The sequence below is a fragment of the Durio zibethinus genome, chromosome 2, assembly GCF_047325235.1.
Source record: "Durio zibethinus cultivar Kanyao isolate XHJ-2024 chromosome 2, ASM4732523v1, whole genome shotgun sequence".
NCBI lineage: Eukaryota > Viridiplantae > Streptophyta > Magnoliopsida > Malvales > Malvaceae > Durio > Durio zibethinus.
Window position 1 is genome coordinate 34,205,799 of NC_143163.1, and position 19,163 is coordinate 34,224,961.

The following is a 19,163-nucleotide window of genomic DNA, read 5'->3' on the forward strand; positions in this document are numbered from 1 at the left end:
CTTTTTAAAGGGTTAGTAGTATTAAAGAAAAGACAATATCGAGAGCGTGTGAATCACGCTCCAATGACATGAAGACATTCACATGCTTAGATCCCAAAATTGACTTGACAATGATGTTTCGTCTCAGGGTGATTCTGAATGGGAGTGTATGCTTCAAGCTCTTTCTTTTCTTTTGCTGTTTGCCTAAATTTCTATTGAAATTTAAATTTGATAATTCGATTATTTATATTATATTTATTTTATATTAGATATATAAAATACAAAAATTATTATATTATAATTATATTAATAGGTTAAATATAAAATATAATTTTTTATTTTTATTAAAATTTTAAATCTATCATTATTATTTTTCATATTTTATCCAAAACTCTTATCTGAGAAATAAAAAATTCGTAACAAGCAAATCTACGGGAATAAGTGGAGGTTCTGGATTTTCCCGGACCTGGATTTTGGGGTTCGTACGTATGCCTTTTTCTGTACCATTTGCGGTAAAATATTGAGCAAAAACCTCTCCGTTTCAGCTCTTAAAGTACAGAAAGATGCTTCAAATTAGAGGAATTATTGAGAATCCAATCCAAAGGATTTTTTTCCTTTCTATTCTTCTTCCATTACCAGTTAGTGACTTATTGTTAGCATTATTTTAGGTTTTGTTTTTACAGGCAACAATTGAAAAGCAGAGGATCATTGTCTGAATTTCCTAATAGACCGAACATGTGTCATACATTGCATTGGCTAGAAACAACACAAGGTCAAAAGAGAAGAAAAAGGGTGCTTGAACATAACTTTTTTTTTAATTTTTTTTTCTGGGGTACCAATATGGTTTCAGATTGTTCCTCAAGGTTTCATTCTTTTAAGCCACTTTCCCTTCATTCCCTCAATTAATGCAATTCATCTGCCTTTCCAATACATCATCGACTTCAAATTATCCTTTTCCTGCCAAAGACATCAAAGTTTTTTTTTTTTTTTTTCCATTCATTTCCTTTTTTTTTTAATATATCTTTCATTTCTTTAGTTGTAATTACATTTTTTATATAAGGAATCCAAGTAGTCGATAGATGGTTTTGTAGAGATATAGGTTAAAAATTTTAAAAGATTATCAATTCAAACAATCTGCAAATAGACATAAAATTTTTTGTTTGAAGTATAGATTAATCATTCACATGGAGTGCTATTATATATCAAAGACCGGTTAGTACATTAAAATTGAATTTAAGATGAAGGGTCTCAAATTCAAATTTTAATCATAACTTAAAAAATATTTAAATAATTTATTTTAATTTACATTAGATTAGTTGAAGAGTTTGTAGCATATTCGATCATAATACGGTAAATATTAGTTCAATCAGTAAAGAAACAAATTTATTAATTTTGTGAAAATATTTTAAGAATAAAATTTTAAATGCATCAATCTATATAAAAAGAACATATCCTTAAAATTGTCCAAAAAAATTAGTCCCATAAAAATGCTCTTATTGTATTATATATATATATATAAAAAAAAACATATTTGATGATAATTAAATTGCTTATTGCTTGTTCTTAAATGAAGTCTTTTGACAAGGTGCCCTTTTTTTGTCACTATTTTCTGCACCAAAGACATCACAGCAACTTCATGTGATTTTGTTTACACCGTTAAACAATCATGATTCATGTTAAAGTTGGATTTTTACATGTCCACCTAAAAAAGCATTGTAAGATTACGAAGGTTAAAACCAAATGTCCCTTAAATATCTAAACATTGCATCATGTTTATAACATAATTAATTATTTTTTTTAAACAAAATTTAGAATCCATAACCCTTGAATTATCCCCCAAATTTTTTTAAAGAAAATTTGACAGCAATAATATTACATGTTAATTTTAAATACAATATATAATATCATACAAAAATAATAAAATTTAAAATTTTAATAAAAATCATATATAAATTTAATAAAAATAAAAAATATATATTTTATTTTTGATGCATATATTAACACTATTAATTATAATATGATAATTTTTATATTTTTCACATATATATATTACGAAATAAATATAATATAAAAATATAAATTATCAAATCTATTTTTGATTAAATAAAAAAAAAACCTCTTTCGTGTAAACCAATCAAATAATTGATATATAAAGTTGAGGCCAAACAAGTAGTATTAATATTACCTAGCATGAAATTATAATTGGGATTTGATTTTTATTTAATTCTATGTTTACAGATTTTTCCTTTAAAAAAAGTGTTTTTATAACATGATTTAATGTTAATAATATTTACTTGATTTTTATTTATTGTATGTCAGTTTTCTTCATCTAGTTAAAAAAAAAAAAAAAAAAAGAAGAAAGAATTGTTCTCATTTGTCAAAATTTGATATTGCTTCATGAAGCTAAGCATATCGCAATTTAAATTTTACAAGATGCCTTATTCATATTCAAATATAATCTTTCTGCCTTTCTTTTTATTTGGTACATCCTTTCGCCATTCCCAATCCCCATTTTCCTCTCTTTACTTTTCTTCCCTATTCCAGCAGCAAAAGCCACCGGTTATTTTCCTACCTTTTTTTTTTCTGGGTTAAAATTTTCCTACCGTTCTAATAGATTTACCCACATTTTTTTTCCACATTATCAATAGAATTTTTAAACCTTTCATACACTAGTTAAAAGATGTCATAATTATGATCGCATATCTAAAGATGTCAAATGGGTAGAGAATGGAGAAGATAGAGTATTATTTATCTTTATCTCTGAATTTTTATATTATATTTATATTTATATTATTTAATGAGTATTTTAAATTTATTTTCATATTTATTCTTACTCATAAGTATTTAATAGGTATGAGTAATCTTTATACTATAATTTTTTTAAAAAAATAAAAATAAAAAAATATATTTTTAATTTTTATTATATATTTAAGTAATTTTTATAAATACATATTAATATTTTTTAATAAAAATATATTAATTCTAATTAATCTAAAATAATTATTTATATTATTTACTAAAATATTTATTTTTAAAATATATAAAAATATATATATGTAGGATATGAATTCAGAACGTATGCTACATTATTTGTTCTCATCTTCATTCTCAATAAAAATTTAAAGTTATACACATTCCCATTCAATTCGTAAAATTTAATATCTATCCCGATTTTTATTTAAGTAAAAAATTAAAATTTTCATTATATATGAATAAAATTAACAATTTTACATATTTAAAAGAATTTTTGAATCCCACCTTTTAATAAGACATATTATAATTATTATTGAATTAAATGTTCAAATAAAAAAAATTAAATAAAACATATGACAAAATTATAAGTTAACAAAATTTAGGGTGCATTTGTATTATATTGGATCCCGAGACGATGAAATTTAAGTCTTTTTTCTTCAAATTACATCGTTGAATGCATTTAGATAACATTTCAATGGTACAAATTGAAAGTTTTCGATTGTATTATTTTATTTTAGATAATTGATTGTTTTAGTGTAAATTAAAATAAAAGATATATTTTTAATTATACTAATTGACTATCTTCGATCCGACAATCGATTGTTGTACTCAATTTGACCATCATCGTTGCATTTTCGTTCCCAAACATATTTCAACCATTAATTTAAATTTTAATATTACAATACATAATTTTATTATTTCACTAATTAATTTCACAAATATTATTGTTTTTAATTTTACTGAACTTAATTTTATTTATAAAATATAATGTTAATTTATATAATTTTTAATTTGAATAATCAAAATTTAATTTTAATAGCATGAATTCTCAAAAATGATAATAAAATAATAATAATAATAATAATAACAAATAAAAACGAAAAATAGGAAAAAGGGAAAACATGCGGCACAGGGACCGCATAAGTAGCCGGCGCCAAATATTCGATGGTTCAATAGTTTGGTTCCCCTTTCTTTAAAAACCCACCCCATTCTCCTTTCCTCTGTTTAAAACCCAACCCCAACGCCTCTTCTAATTCTTCCTTCTTACGTGTTTTCTCTCTCTCTCTCTCTTTCACTTCACTCTTCACTTCAAAGCAGCTGCTTTCACCCTTTTAGCCGTTGAATCCTTACAACAGAACCTTAATAAAAAAAAAAAAAACAAAGACATGGGAGTGGAAAGTGGCTTCTCTTCTCCTCGAAATGATGTGTTTCCCGCCGGCCTCCGGGTTCTCGTCGTCGATGACGATCCTACCTGGTTGAAGATTCTTGAAAAGATGCTCAAAAAGTGTTCTTACGAAGGTTACGAAAAACAAAAATTTAAATACTTTGAGGCCAACTTTACTTTTTTACTGTTCTTAACTTCTTTGTGTTTATTTTAATGCACTGTTCTTTGAGTCTTGCTTTCTTTTACTTATACTGTTCATTTATCGGCTTTGGGTTTTTTGTTTTATGGTTAGAAGATTAAAGCTTGATAGCTTGTAGGCATATTTCATTTTCTGTTTTTGGAAAGAGCTGACATATGGTTATCAACTGAATGTAAAGTCGAAAACACATGCTTTAAGTTTAATGGAGGGATTAAGACTATGAACATGTTATAAAAATGGAAGTATTTTTTCAAGCTGCAAAGGTTGAGTACCATGGGACGAGGTTGATCATCACTCTTGGGTCCTGACCATTTTAAATGTCATAGAACTGTGAGAGAGTAATTTTTTTTTTTTTTTTGGTTCATTTGTGATATTGGATCATGAAATTGGACGAACTCAATTGAAAAAGTATTCCTTGTGCCACTCGATTTCCATTATATTTTTTCGGTTCTCTTAGTGTTGTTTTGTTTAATCATCTTGCTAGCATGGAGGATATGATTAAACTTAGCCAGACTTTTATTTGACAAAGTTTTCCTGGCAGTAGGGATGAAGATGATGTTTTCTTTTCTGAAGGCTGGTTGTTGTGGGTGTAAAATGTTGGTTCTGGCATCATTTTGGAAAAATGTTCTAATTCTTTAAACATTGGGTGCAAAAAAGACAAATTTGTTTAAAAACCTTTGTTTTAAAAAGGTTACTAGAGTTGGTGAGATAGTACTGGCCGTGTCCTTTGATGCATAGACTTTGTATCTAAATAAGCGCAAAATTTATTTTGCAGATCAATCAAACGGATGTGAAAGTATCTCTTTGAGTTTTGAAGATAATAAAAGAAATTAATTTTATTGAGTATATGTTTTCCTTCTCAGCAAAGCTTAAAATGTTTGAGGGATGAAATTCTGTCACATATCGTTACTACTTAAAGAAATTTCATGAACTTTTTCATTGGCTAGGTTGTTAAAGTTAACCTAGCTCCTCCTGAACTAGAGTGTTGCTACCATAGTTGCTACCCTAAGTGTTTCCTTCAAGCAACTTTGCGGGTCAATCAGGCATGGCATAACGTAGTCTGAGTCCCTCCCCCTACCCTTTGTCTCCTTTCTCACAAATTGAATATGTACTTCGTTAATCTTAGTTGAAGTGGGAACATACATTAATTGTGGAGATTATGTCTAGGTTGATTGATCATGAAGTTCAAGCTACTCCTGCCACCTTTTACTCTGTAATTTACGATTTATGATCATGACTTTTTTTTGGAGCTGGTGATGTCTTTGACTATTGGCTTTTCTGGTGGTAGAGTTTGAACAAGATTAGGTGGATGTCTTTGATTATTGATCATGAAGTTCAAGCTACTCCTGTCACCTTTGACTCTGTAATTTATGACATGATCATGACTTTTAGTGAGAGCTGGGGATGTCTTTGATTTGGCTTTTCTGGTGGTAGAGTTTGAACAAGATTAGGTGGATGTATTAATGAGCTTGACTTTAGCTAAATCGACTGAAATCTACTTTAAAGTTGAAGAGGAAAAGAAAACCCTTTGCTGAAGCTTGATTTGAGGTAGATGCATCCAGGGTCTAACTAGCCAAATATTGGCTTGCCTATCTAGTTTACAGTGTTCCTGTTTTTGTATTAGTTATCCCCAGATGGTTCAGTGGTGCAACTTCATTTTGATCTCTGCCACTTTAGTCAAATATAGTTTCCAAACATCCTTGCAGTTAGACTAAACATGATTTTGACCTGGAGATGGTTGGTCTCAAAAGAATTGAAAACCTAATTTTTTGGGGGGGAGAGGGGTCTATCACCGAAAATTGAATCTGATCTAGGATTAGTGTACTTCTTTTCCATGCTTTAATGGGATGATACTTTAGCCTTTTCTTTGATAATAAAATTAAGCATTCAAACATACTCTTATTCGATCCTGACATTCTTTTTGGGTGCTTTCCCATGTTTCAGTTACTACATGTTGTCTTGCACGAGAAGCTCTAAACTTGCTTCGTGAAAGGAAGGATGGTTATGACATTGTAATCAGTGATGTTAACATGCCTGACATGGATGGGTTTAAACTTCTAGAACATGTTGGACTGGAAATGGACTTACCTGTCATTAGTCAGTTCTCTACCATAACATACAAACCTTTGTTTAAATTTCATTTTCTGCTCCAATTTTTCTTTTCAAATTCAATAGAACCATCTTCTGACAAGCTCCATTTGTGTAACATCACAGTGATGTCTGTTGATGGAGAAACCAGCAGAGTGATGAAAGGTGTTCAGCATGGCGCTTGTGATTACCTTCTTAAACCTATAAGGATGAAAGAACTTCGCAACATATGGCAGCATGTGTTCAGAAAAAAGATACATGAGGTGAGAGACATTGAAAGTCTGGAAGGCATTGAAAGTATTCATATGACAAGAAGCGGCTCTGATATGTTTGATGATGGACACTTGCTTGGTGGAGAAGATATAACCTCAGTAAGGAAAAGAAAAGATGCTGATAACAAGCATGATGATAAAGACCTCAGTGATCCTTCTTCTACCAAGAAAGCAAGAGTTGTTTGGACAGTAGACCTTCACCAAAAATTTGTCAAAGCTGTAAATCAGATTGGATTTGATAGTAAGTATACTTCAAGCTTTTGGTTTTAAAGGTTAATCTCTTGATCATTATCACAAAATGGCAATATATGTAATTTGAGCAATAGTCCAAAGCTTTTCTGCCAATTATATATCTTTCGGTGATATGGCTATAATTTTTAATCATGCTCATAACACCTCACTGTAATTTCTGTTTGACAGAGGTTGGTCCTAAGAAAATACTTGACTTGATGAATGTACCGTGGTTGACAAGAGAAAATGTTGCCAGCCACTTGCAGGTAAATACCTCCCACTTAGATTTTCTTCTTGGTAGTGCCAAGTTTTCTTTAAAAATGACAGCTGAACAGCTGTTAATTTACATCTTCGTGATATATTTTTGGTAGAAAAGAGAGCTTTTTCAAGGAGAAACATGTGTGATCAATTTTACTTTTTTGGATTGTTCAAAAAATGGATGAATTAACTAAGTAGGCAAGATTGAGAAGCTCTATCTTTGTTCTCATTAATATATTTTAGTTTTCATTTTTGTTGTAGAGAAAGTAAGCAGGATTTAGCTAGCATCATATCCCATTTGAATTAATGAATTAATTAGAGCCATGACTAATTTTGCTAGAGATTGACATGATAGATTTTTTATGTTTAGTTTTTGGAATCTATAAAAATTGATCCATGAATTGTTCATAACTTGCAGATATGTTAATTGTCAATAATCTAAAACATCGTTTAGATTCTCATCAAGAAAATTCTCTTGTGCAGAAGTACCGCCTCTATTTGAGTAGGTTGCAGAAGGAAAGTGATATAAAAAATTCATTTACTGGAATGAATCATTCAGATCCATCTTCGAAAGATTCTACTGCCAGTTTTGGTCACCATAACTCGATGAATGTGATGCAGGATGATTTGTCTAATGGCGCCTATAGTTTTTCTGTTAATAACTCACTTGCTCAGAATGTGGATCTCAAAGGTCATGAAGGTGATAGAAAAGGAATTACTTCAGTGCCTGTGGCAGAACCTAAAGGAGCTTTGTCTATAGATATTCCTGATCCCAATAAAGCCAAGAGTTCACATATAAGCTTTGATCATTCCCTTGGATCAGTTGATTCAGGTTTAAACTTTGCCTCATTTAATTCTACCAACCTGGTGCAGTACTCCTGGAGTAAAATTCCTGAGATTCAGTTCAAACAAGAGTGTGAACCATTGCAATTAGAGAATGGCTTCAGCCAACTACCACTGCCAGGGTCACATCATCACATGCAGACAGAATATCTACAACCTTCCGCATCCATTAGCTCTGGACCTTCCATAACTGAAAAAGAGGCTAGTAGTAGCAGAATTGAAGTTAAGCCTATGTACGATGAGTATGGAAGGAATCATGTCAAACATTTAAGTCCAATGGAAGCAGTTGACTTATTTCCTGTTCAAAGCAAAAACCATACGCTACATAATCAAGTTTTTGAGCCCATTTCTACTAGTACATCAAGCATGAAAAGTCCGGACGTCAGTCTGAACTGGCTCACTGACTTGGAATTTGCACAGAGGAACCTGAATGGGGGAGCAGGAATACCTTTTACATCTTTGAGCGAGGACATACAAGTCTGTTGGCTTCAAGGTGATTGTTATGCTATGAATTTTGGTCTGCAGGATTTTGATTGTACTGAGTATAACGATCCAGCATTGATTGCCGAAATTCCATTCCATTTGTATGATGCACCAAGGTTTGACCACGACCATCTCTTTGACCCTGCAGAATATTCTGCATTAGATAAAGGATTGTTTGCATAAAGTCTGTTCCTGCAACGCAACTTCAGTGAAGAAAGGATCCTTTGCTATTTTAGGTAATATCTATAAGTGGAGTACTTCATTTTTATGGATAGGGATGCCATTTTCCCAATCAGTTTGGACTTGGGTGTTGAAACATGTATAATACGAGTGGTAATAAAATGTCAAAAATAATAATTTTGCTGCTGTAAGTTTTCTAACCTGGAATTTGGATCTGTTAGTGCTGTATTAGTATGCAAGTGACATGTGAACTTGGGTGCAATCTAATCCCCTCTTATTTTCAACTTTTAGCTCGGTGATTTCTTTTGTTTGTGGTAGTTTTGACATTTTATGTATTTATAACGTGATTATTTCATATAAAATACGAAAATTATTATTTCAGAATTTATCTCAATGCGTTAATTATGAAATATATTTTTATATTTTTATCAAATTCATATATAATATTTGTTAAAATTTTAAATCACATTATATTTATATATATATTTTTTGTATGTTTGTGTTACGTCATCGTGTTTGTGGTACTCATTGACTTTATTTTGTACTTTTGAGTCTCCAAGACTTTTAACTGATTTTGAGATGCATTAAAGACCTCAGGGCCAGATTTGGCACAGAGAACTAACATAAATCCATAAAACATAAAAGCGACCAGGTAGGCATCTAAGGTTCCTTACAAAATTGTACCTAGGATTGATGTGGAATTTGGCACTAAATGAAAATTACAAATTTCTCCCCGATATCTTCCCGATGGTCAATTCTATCACCCATCATAACATGATTTTCAGTTTCTATATGCTTAATTACTAAAAGAAAGGAAAAAGTCAGCGATCACACCGACCAGCAACCGACCCTCCACGTTCACGCTTGTAAGAAATACTCCCTTTGCCAACTGAAAGCTGGATATTTGGGGAAGCATTTTCATGCCTGTTCTTTGGCAATGATGTCACCGAACAAGTTATCCTGTTATTTTTCATTAATACATGCTTAGAGCTTTCAGTATTAATGGAAGGCCCCCTTGGAGGTCTAGAGTTTGCATCCTGCACTGCGCTGGGAGATGGCTTCCTTCCAAAATTTGGTGATTGAGGACATGTTGAAGGGATCTGCAAGGCATAATTTACCGTTAATTCTAGGACACAAAAGCTGTAAGAATCTTCAAAAAAACATAGAACATCATCCTTTCTCAATTACACCCTTTCACAGGAGAAAGGAATTTGACACTTGGGGAAGATCAGAACAGAATTTAGTCTGCTTCTGCACCTATTGACCATCAAGAGAAATTGACCATCAAGAGAAATTTAGGATCACAAGGTGAATCGAACTGACAAAATAAACTTATGACAAACTTTAACTCCATTTCATGGGATAGAGCCAAAAAATTTGAACTCGTGGCTAAGCTGTTCAAGTTACTGTTGAAGGGAAGCAGAGGAATTTGAAGCATTGTTAATTCCACTATAGCATAGGTATAGCCAGCATCGAAAGAAAGCCAGTTAAGAATAGACATAAGAACCTTCTTAATGTTATTGCGTGAAGGCTGTGATCCATTGTTTTCTTCATTTGGCCTAGCTTTAAAGTCAGCACTCTGCCTGAATTTGTCAAGGTCATTGTTTTCTTTCTTCTGCATATCATGCCAAATATTTGTACTTTAATTGGTGTCACATGCAATAAAGCAAATGAGATTGGAGGATATCTATACTATGTTCATGCACAACTCATAATCTGCAAACACACACACACACACACACTGATTATTCATAACATGCATTTCACACCCACAGAGACAGTATTCATATGGTATAACATAATGCTCTAGATCAAATTGGGCAACTCATCCAAATTGATTCTTGAATTAGTTCACACATCTGCAATTTAGGAACTTGGCCTCAGCAGTTGCAGGGTTTAATCAATAACACTAGTGCTAACTCCCAAATACATATAAAAACATCCTAATAAGGTTGTCTAACATGTACCTTTGATAGTATTTGCATTTGTGATTTTTCTGGCTCCTTCGAATTCATTTTATCTTCTAGCTTCTTAAAGAACTGGCATGGAGTGAGTAAGAAAGCACTAAGTTTTTGTACAATTTCAAATCATTACAATTAAAGCATGAGGAAACATGACAGTAAGACTTGCCTCTTTCCGTTTTGCTGCCCTTTCTTCGCTCCTAGAACTAAATGGAGAGGAACTAACAGGAGATCGTGTGCTGGTTCCACTTGCATTAGATGATTTTAAGCAGCTACCACATATTCAAAAGAGAAAAATTATGAGGTTCATATAAGAAAGGGGCTTCAGTAATTAGATCAATAGTATCTGAGAGCCAGTATGGAAAGTAAATTTAATCAATCAAGAAAAAGGAGCATACAGAAGCTACTGAATGGGGCATAAATTTAATCTTAGTACTTTGAAATTAAAATGTGAAATAACACAGCCCAAAAAACAGAATGTATTGTGTACAAGCATAATGCACTTTTGGAAGCTCCACCACACACCCCAAAATAAAAGAGTATACTAATAAGTAAATAACTTGATTAGTTCTCTGACATCCCCAGCATGCAAAATATGAAAAAGGTTAAGTAGCAAAAGCTTACTTGGAGAGGGAGGGCCATCTCCCATCTCCAGCCACCCCTCCTGGAACTGACTTATTGAGTACTGCTCTAGTCCTGTAGAAATAGATTATGTCAGTGAAGGGGAAAAACCATTTTTAAGCAAAGTGTCAGCAAAGACATTTTGGGAGGGAAGACTACCTTTTATCTTGTGACTGAAGAACTTTTGAAGCATGCTTTGAACCCCAATTAACAGATGCCTGCGATTTGCGAATGTAACTCCTCTTGGTCATTTAACAAATCTAAACCACTTGGTGTCTACTTCCAAAATATTTAGTACCCTCTAAAATAATTTGAAAATAAAAATGTACACTCAGACAATATTGTGACTTTTTCACCTACTGAAACATTCCAAATATTTTTATTTTGTCATCCACTCTTGAAAATATCCAGTACTATTTCAGCAGATGCAATTGTGTCTTAATGTGCAGATATGGAGAAAAGCAAATAAAGTGACACAGAAAAAGTACCCTGTTTGGAGTTTGTAGTGGAGTCGTACTTTCTCTGGATATCTTGAGTGATGTTTTATTGGTTTCACCAGCGCGCACAGTGAAATTCATTGACATGTGGAGGGATTTTTGAACATTTATTTTCTGCACATTGAAATCTACTGCTGACTTCTGATTAATCAAAGCATGGTTATTCCCAATTCTTGAAGTTACTTGTTTGGATAACACACTATCACTGGATAACTTCGATGTGGAATTTGATTGTCTTTTTTCACTTGATGGAGCTAAATTCTCTTGGTCACCAGCTTTCTTCAATGCCCTCGTTGGGGTTCGTAGAGGAGTTGAACTATCTTTTGGCATTCTAAGCAATGGTTTACTAGTGTTGCTGGCACCAGAAGCAAAATTAATTGACATGTGGAGCGAATTTGGAATTGTTTTCTTTTTGACATTTGTGTTTACTGTGGACTTAGCAACACTAGCAACACTCCTGGCTTGTTCTGAAGCCACTTGTTTAGAAGGATGTAAGGGAAGTTTGGGTGCTCTGCTGGTAGTTGATGACTTTGACAAAGAATTTGTTCCCCTTTTCCTGCTTGACGGAGTCGAGTTCTTCTGATCAGTACATTCCTGCAGTGTCGCAGAATGAGGACAATGATAAAGACTTGACCAAGAAAGAATAAAAGAGAAGACGTTGTTAAGTTAGTAGCATTACCTTATGAGGAATCTGTTTGTATAAGGTTGCTATAATCATGCCATGGTTGTCAACATTTTCAAGAGCCTTAGAATTTTCAACCTGGGTATTGTTCTCCATATTCACACCTTGTTCCATTACTGCCTGACCTCTCTCCAGATTAGAGACATCCATATTTTCTCTTTCAACATTTAAATTGCCTGCACCTACATCAGCAGTACTAGCTACCTCAGCATCAGAAACATCTTTCTCCCGTTGATTTACAGCCAAAGATGGGTTCGAATTGGCTGAATCCGTAGTCAAGGAAAAGTCAACAGGAGTTGCATTTATAGTTCCCATTTGAGAGGCATCATTGGTAACAGTATTTGCTTGCTCAAGCAAGGCTGCTGCTCTCATTGCAGCTCTTCTCTTGTAATGAGCCTCAAAATAAGCTTTCTTCTGAGCAACGGATCCTGGCTTTGAAAACTTTTCGACTTCTTCCAAGTATCTATTGTGAGAGAAGGTTGACCATTTCTCCCAAGCCAGCGATTCTGACATAAATCTGCCGAAAGACACTGATTCTGTGAGGGCTTGAATTGGGTCACCCTGTAATTCAAAATCGACCATCAGTTTTCTGACCAAATTCTTCAAAGCAAGGCTTTTAAACTGCTGATCTCACTCTTATGAAACAATAAAACTAAAAACTTGTTACAGAGCTCCATCCCTCATTGACATCTCTATTCATTAATACTAAGATTGATGGAAAAAAAAAACAGCATAATCAAAAAATTTCTTAGGGAACCGTCATTAACAGCCCTGTTTGGTCACTGAGAGACTCAAAGGAAACCGTCATTAACAGCACTGATGTGTTATTCAGATCTCTTATGAGTAACCATTTTCCAGATGTCAGTAAAACAAAACAACTGAATCAAGAGCACCCATTAAGTAAACATAGTAAAAGGAAGAGCTTTTATCAGTGAAGTTTCAGTAATTCTTTCACAAAACTGACCTCTTTAGCTTCATTAGACATATCTACAGGATTAGAAAATGATCTTACAAGACAAGCGGATTCACCCATTTCCAAAATCACCCTAACTTTTTTTTTCTTTTCTAGTTTCCTGCTCTCCTCTCTTGCTCCCCTCGTTCACTCTTCTGTTTCACAGCTTTAGCCTCTCTCGCTCTGCGAGTAAAAAAGAAACCCAGCAAGAAAGGCTCCCTCTTCTAACCGTTATTTGAGAGACGCTCTCTTTCTCACTAGGCTCATGGTCATGGGTCCATTTCAATGTCCAGGCCTAACAATGGGTTTAATCGAGATGTGCAAGAAAAGGAAGCTCCTTTTCTTTGTGTGGGGCTTTTTTTTTTTTTGGTTTGCCTTCAAAGCTTCGGGTTTTTTTTGTTTTTCTTTTTTAACCTCACTTTATAACTCTGTTTTTTCCATGTTTTCTTGTGAATCTGTGTTTGTAAAGAATCTCATCATTTTCTTTTCAGTAACATAGATCTAATCTGGTTCGATCTGATAAATGAATTGGGTCCCATTTGTTGAGATTTAAAAGCTTCCCAACGTCTAGTTGCTTTTTTGTTCTTTATACTTGATAATTATTAGTGGTTCATGCTCATATATGTCAAGACAGAAAAAAGGAAAATGTGGGTGCCCTGGATTTAGAGAATCTCTAAAGCTTTATTACATTAGTTTAATTTGGCTGCTAATTTGAATTGGTGGTGGAGCTATTAGAGGCAGACAAATCCAGTGTTCAGAAAATAGGTTTTGCAACGGCTTTCGTCCGCAATTATGTATAGAAGTTTGGGGGTACCAATATTTTTTTTTCAAGTCAAAACAAAAATTTGGTTTGACTTTACAACAACCTTTATGTCATTTAAGTATCATTGCTGCAAGTGTTGTTCAAAAACTATATTAAACTGTATTAAGAATTAACCTTCCAGAAGGAAAATGTGTTTCTTTGGTAAGAAAAAAACATGTAAGAATAGAAAATGCTAATGCTAGAACGAAGCAGTCCTTTTAGGGAGTCTGTGAATGAAAGTCAAGCTTTTTATTTTCTTATTTATGTACTGGAATGCAAGTCAGATGTTGATGGTCTTTGCTTTTCGTGTGCCTCTTTTTCATATAGGAAGGTCCTTGCCTCTTTCGAAAGGTGAAGATAATTTTGTTTAACATCATCTTTATATGGTACACTTTTTTAAGGTATGGTCCGACTTGCGAAATTAGGAATATTTCTTTTTTATAATATTAATATTAACCCAATGTTATGAATTAATATTTTCCTATTCAACAAGCTGAATTTGAATCTCTTCTAAATCAGAAGAAATACACTAAATGAAGCAAAAAAAAAAAAAACCCTTTTGTGGGAAAGAAAAGATTTGATCGGAAGGAAAACTGTCCTCGTTTGTAGGGGCCTGAAAAAATCTAAATAATGACTCGATTAATCCGAACTTGAATTCAGTTTAAATATAAAAGAGTGCAGTAATGAAAAACTGAGTTATCAAACATTCTTCCAGTCAAAATGTCATCTGATTCCATTCAACTTAAAAGGATTTGTTCATCGAGGTAGTAATTGGACATAATAACAGGGTTTTCGACCACCATGAAATAATAAAAGGTTTTTGTTACGCTTTGAATTGAACTTATTGCCCAAAACAGTTAATGTAGGGCTGAACAGTGGTTGTGGAGTACAAAGTTCTGATCATTGATGGCTTTGCCTGCCAACGCCTTTGACCAACTACTTACTTTTAGGTAAAAATGTTGATCAGTTCAGTTGGAACCACTCGTGAACTATCAACTTCTCCCACCAAACCAATTCATATCCAACGTTAATTCGAAATGAGCTTTAACCATTTTGTAATTCTTATTTGACATTCAATGAAGCTTAAAACAAAGGATATTTTAATATTTCAATACTCTAGCAATATTAATATCTGAAGAGGAAACCTCAATTAAAAAAAAGAATAAAAAGAGAATTCGAGCATAAGGCAGCTGGGCTTCTTGGTGTTTTGAGGAAGGTTGTTTCGGTTTGTGGGAAGAAAGAGAAGATCAAGGAATGAATGTAGAGGCGGTGTCAGCATAAAGAGTACGGCTTGTGGCGGTTGGCTGTTGGACGATTGGGAACAACGAAAAGGAAGAAGAGAGGTTGGCAATCAAGTATTAGAATCTCAGGCTGTTTGGACGAGTGATAGGCGATAGACTGGCCAGCATCTGCCTTTGAGGAAGGTGTTTGGGTTGGAAAGAAGAAACGTGCTTGTTTTTTTTTTTTTTTTTTTTTAAGTTGGAAATGAAGTAATTTTTTCTTTTTATTTTTATGTTGAAGAACCGGGTCAGACGAGCACCTAAACTAATCTGCTACTCGCAACAAACCGAATCCATTCGGCTACGACCCTCACCCATTAGACACAGCTCTGAGTCAAGCCATAGACAAAGCCCAGGCTTCAGCCCACTTATTTTGAGGCTCTTCCATTGAATTGGATTTAGGACCCAAATTGTGGTTGATCCATTTTAATTTACTTAGTTTCTTGTTTATTTATTTTGCAACCATATTTTGAATAAATATATATTTAATTATTTTGAGTTGTTGATAATAAATTTATTTTTGACAAAACATGTTAAATTATTAAGATTGTAATTTTAATTTAAATTGGTGTAATTATATTTTATTTCATCATAAATGTTACACAAGTAAAATTAAATTAAAGTCCCCGGGACTCTGAAAAATTCGAATAGTGATTCTTAAAAACTCTCTAGGTGAAAAAAGTCTTCTAAAAATAATCAAAATATTAAAATATTTAGGAGCTTTTTTCAATATAAAGATTCTCATTTTATTATTATTTCTTTAATTTGAGTAATTTTTAAAGAAACAAAAATGTAAAATATTTATAAAAAATGCATCTTTAAGAAATAAATTTATTTATGAATAATTATATTATTGCATAACTTTTAGAATGAAAATGTTAATAAATAAAAGAAAATAAACAACATTTTTTATGATGAGATTCAAAGATAATTCGAGTAGTGATACTTATGAAATCTCTAAATAAAAAAATTTTTCTTTTAAATAACATCAGTGCATTAGAGTATTTATAAAAGATTTTCAATATAAACAAAATTTTCTTTTTTTTTTAAGAAAAAAATACAAAATAATAATAATAATAACAATTTTCACATGCATATTGCACCTTATCTTTTGCATTACATAATCTTAAAAGTAATGTAGGTTTTTGAAGCAAGGATTTTTAAGATGTCAAAGTAGTGATTTTTAAGAAATTCCTATATGAAAAAATTTTTCTAAAAAAATATTGTCAAAGTATTGAAATATTTAGAATGATTTTCAATACAAAAAACTCTCATTTACTTTTCATTTCTAAAAATGAACTTTCTTGCAATACAATAGCATCACAAGTTAATCAATCTGCGTCATATTATAAAAGCAAACGAAATTTTCGAAGATGAGATCTTCAAAAAGTTCGAGTAGTGATTCTTTAAGAATCTTTAGATGAAAAAAATTATCTAAAATGTTAGTAGTGTACTAGAGCATTTAGAATAGTTTTTTATAAAGATATCTCATTTTTTAATAAATAGGCTAAGAAATGAATTTTTAGAAAATATTATTATGATTAAATTACAAACCTCAAAATTTACTATATGTATCATAAATATAAATATTGAAGATAAATTTGAACTGCCGATGATAGGATTCTAGAAAAGTCCAAGTAATAATTTTTAAAAAATTTTTAGGTGAGAAAATTCCTTTTAATATTGCTAGAGTATTGGAATATTGCTAGAGTATTGGAATATTTTAATATAAAAAGCATATTAGTAAATATTTAACACATTGATATTTTTAATTAAATTCATTTCATAATTTTGATTGCTTAATTGGTAAAAAAGGAAATTTATTATATAAAAAAAAGGTTTGCATAAAATCCAAATGTAATAAGTATTTATAGATCTCATGAAATTATAATATAAACTAAGGATAAAGTGCAATTAAATTTTAATAATGAAGCTGATAAAAAAGAACAGACAAATTTAAAATTGAAGACAAAAATATGATTGAGGAATCGAATTGAGAAAAGTTCATCAAATTCTAAACTATTTCTGGATCCCTAAACATTTATCTTCTTTATGCATACATATACCCATGATTAGAAAGTTCTATTCCTTGACTAAAAAAAAAAAAAAGAATGATTAGAAAATTCTAATTTAAAATTTTTATCATCATAATAGAATAAAGTTTAGAGTACGAGCAATAGAACTTATATATGTTAACCAAAAATTACATGAAAAATAAAGAAATAAAAACTTGTTTAAAAATAAATCACATACCTCAAAAAATGAAAAAAAAAAAAACTTTTTTATTTTTTGAAAAGATCCATTGTTTATTTTTATTGTTCCTATAAATCATTGTAAAAAGAAAAAAATAATAAGAAAAGGGAAATTTAAGGGAGGAAATAGAGATTTGAAAAAAAATATAAATGAAAAAAATACTTTTAGACAAAAAATTTGAAGAAATCTGAAATAGAATGAGTAAAGAAATGAGTTTTGGATGAAATAGAATAGTAAAAATCTATTATGTTTTCAATTTTACATCAAGCATTATAAAATATAAACAATTAAATATGATTTTATCTATTTGTTTAAATGGATGTTTTTATTTGTTTATTTAATTAGAGATTTAAAAAATGAATTAAGATGATCAAAATTTTTAAATAGTTTGAATTTAAACAATTTGAATGTATTTAAATATCTATGGATTTAAAAATATATTTAGATATATTTTGAATAATTAATATGATTTAATGATTTAGTTTGAAAGTTTTTTATTATTGATTATTTTGAATAGTATATAATTGGATTTAGATATATCTTGATTAAAAGAAGAATTTAAATATAAATCAACATTTATATATTTTAAATATTTAATTTAATTTAATAATTTAATTTGAAAGTTTTTATTATTGATTATTTTGAATAATATATAATTGGATGTAGATTATTTGAAAAACAATGGATTTAAATTCAAATAAATAGTTGTAGAGTTTGGTCTACTAAAAAATGATAAAAATTAGCCCAAATATGACATTTTAAGCTTATTAAATTATATTTGAAAATAAATTATAAAAATTATTTTTAAAAGTAATTATCCTTCATGCTCACTCAAATTCAAATATCTATTTAAAAATAATTTTGATAGGAAAGGAAATTGGAAATAATGATCATATAAAAAAATTTTGATTTTGAAATGAAAAATTACATATATATCTTAACAAACATCATGAAAACAATTAAAAAGATTTCAAGCAATCCAATAATGGAATTATTGCAACTGAAAACAAACCCAATTTCATAACATGCAAGAATATCCAACATCAACCAAAACCAAAGGGAAGATATTCAAAGTAAAAGCAACAAATCCATCTAATTCAATAATCAAAACCACTCATTTTCAAATTCAACTAAGGAAAAAAATAAAGCTTTTCTTTTCAAAGAAACAATGAAAGAAAGACTCTGCTTTCAATCATTTAAAAGCTAAATTTGAGAAACAATGAACAAAGTAAAAAAGGCACACCCAAAGTAGGTGGTGGAAGCATGAGTCTTTCTTTGACAACCTTGTAGAGCAATCAAACTTAAACTTAGGATTAAAACAAAAATGAATGTCAAAAGAAAAATGAATTAAAATTAATATTGATTTTTTATAAAAATAAAATTATAAAAAAAACCATATACGTTTCAAAGAAAAGTTGTAAATCCAAAAAATAATAATTGTGCA

At 30.9% G+C, this 19,163-nt stretch overlaps 2 protein-coding genes across 5 annotated transcripts; one reads left to right on the forward strand and one right to left on the reverse strand.

Moving 5' to 3' along the window:
* The first annotated feature begins 3,955 nt into the window (after positions 1-3,955).
* ARR11 (response regulator 11) lies at positions 3,956-8,981 on the forward strand. 2 transcript variants are annotated; one of them, XM_022920496.2, is made up of 5 exons: positions 3,956-4,251; positions 6,261-6,413; positions 6,531-6,917; positions 7,097-7,173; positions 7,649-8,981. In XM_022920496.2, the coding sequence occupies exons 1-5, from the start codon at positions 4,119-4,121 to the stop codon at positions 8,672-8,674; spliced, it is 1,776 nt and encodes a 591-aa protein (XP_022776231.1). In that variant the 5' UTR covers positions 3,956-4,118; the 3' UTR covers positions 8,675-8,981. The 2 variants fall into 2 exon arrangements, with proteins under 2 accessions (XP_022776231.1, XP_022776234.1); XM_022920499.2 differs by lacking the exon at positions 6,261-6,413 and having other exon boundaries at positions 3,977-4,251; positions 7,649-8,857.
* Positions 8,982-9,243: 262 nt separating this feature from the next.
* Positions 9,244-13,859, reverse strand: LOC111317463 (uncharacterized). Of its 3 annotated transcripts, none has more exons than XM_089752701.1 (9): positions 13,445-13,859; positions 12,430-12,993; positions 11,742-12,344; positions 11,413-11,471; positions 11,257-11,328; positions 10,802-10,904; positions 10,639-10,710; positions 10,179-10,286; positions 9,244-9,771 (listed from the first exon to the last, which is right to left on the reverse strand). In XM_089752701.1, the coding sequence occupies exons 1-9, from the start codon at positions 13,463-13,465 to the stop codon at positions 9,493-9,495; spliced, it is 1,881 nt and encodes a 626-aa protein (XP_089608827.1). In that variant the 5' UTR covers positions 13,466-13,859; the 3' UTR covers positions 9,244-9,492. The 3 variants fall into 3 exon arrangements, with proteins under 3 accessions (XP_089608827.1, XP_022775620.2, XP_022775619.2); XM_022919885.2 differs by having other exon boundaries at positions 13,397-13,832; XM_022919884.2 differs by lacking the exon at positions 10,179-10,286 and having other exon boundaries at positions 13,397-13,832.
* Positions 13,860-19,163: the final 5,304 nt, after the last annotated feature.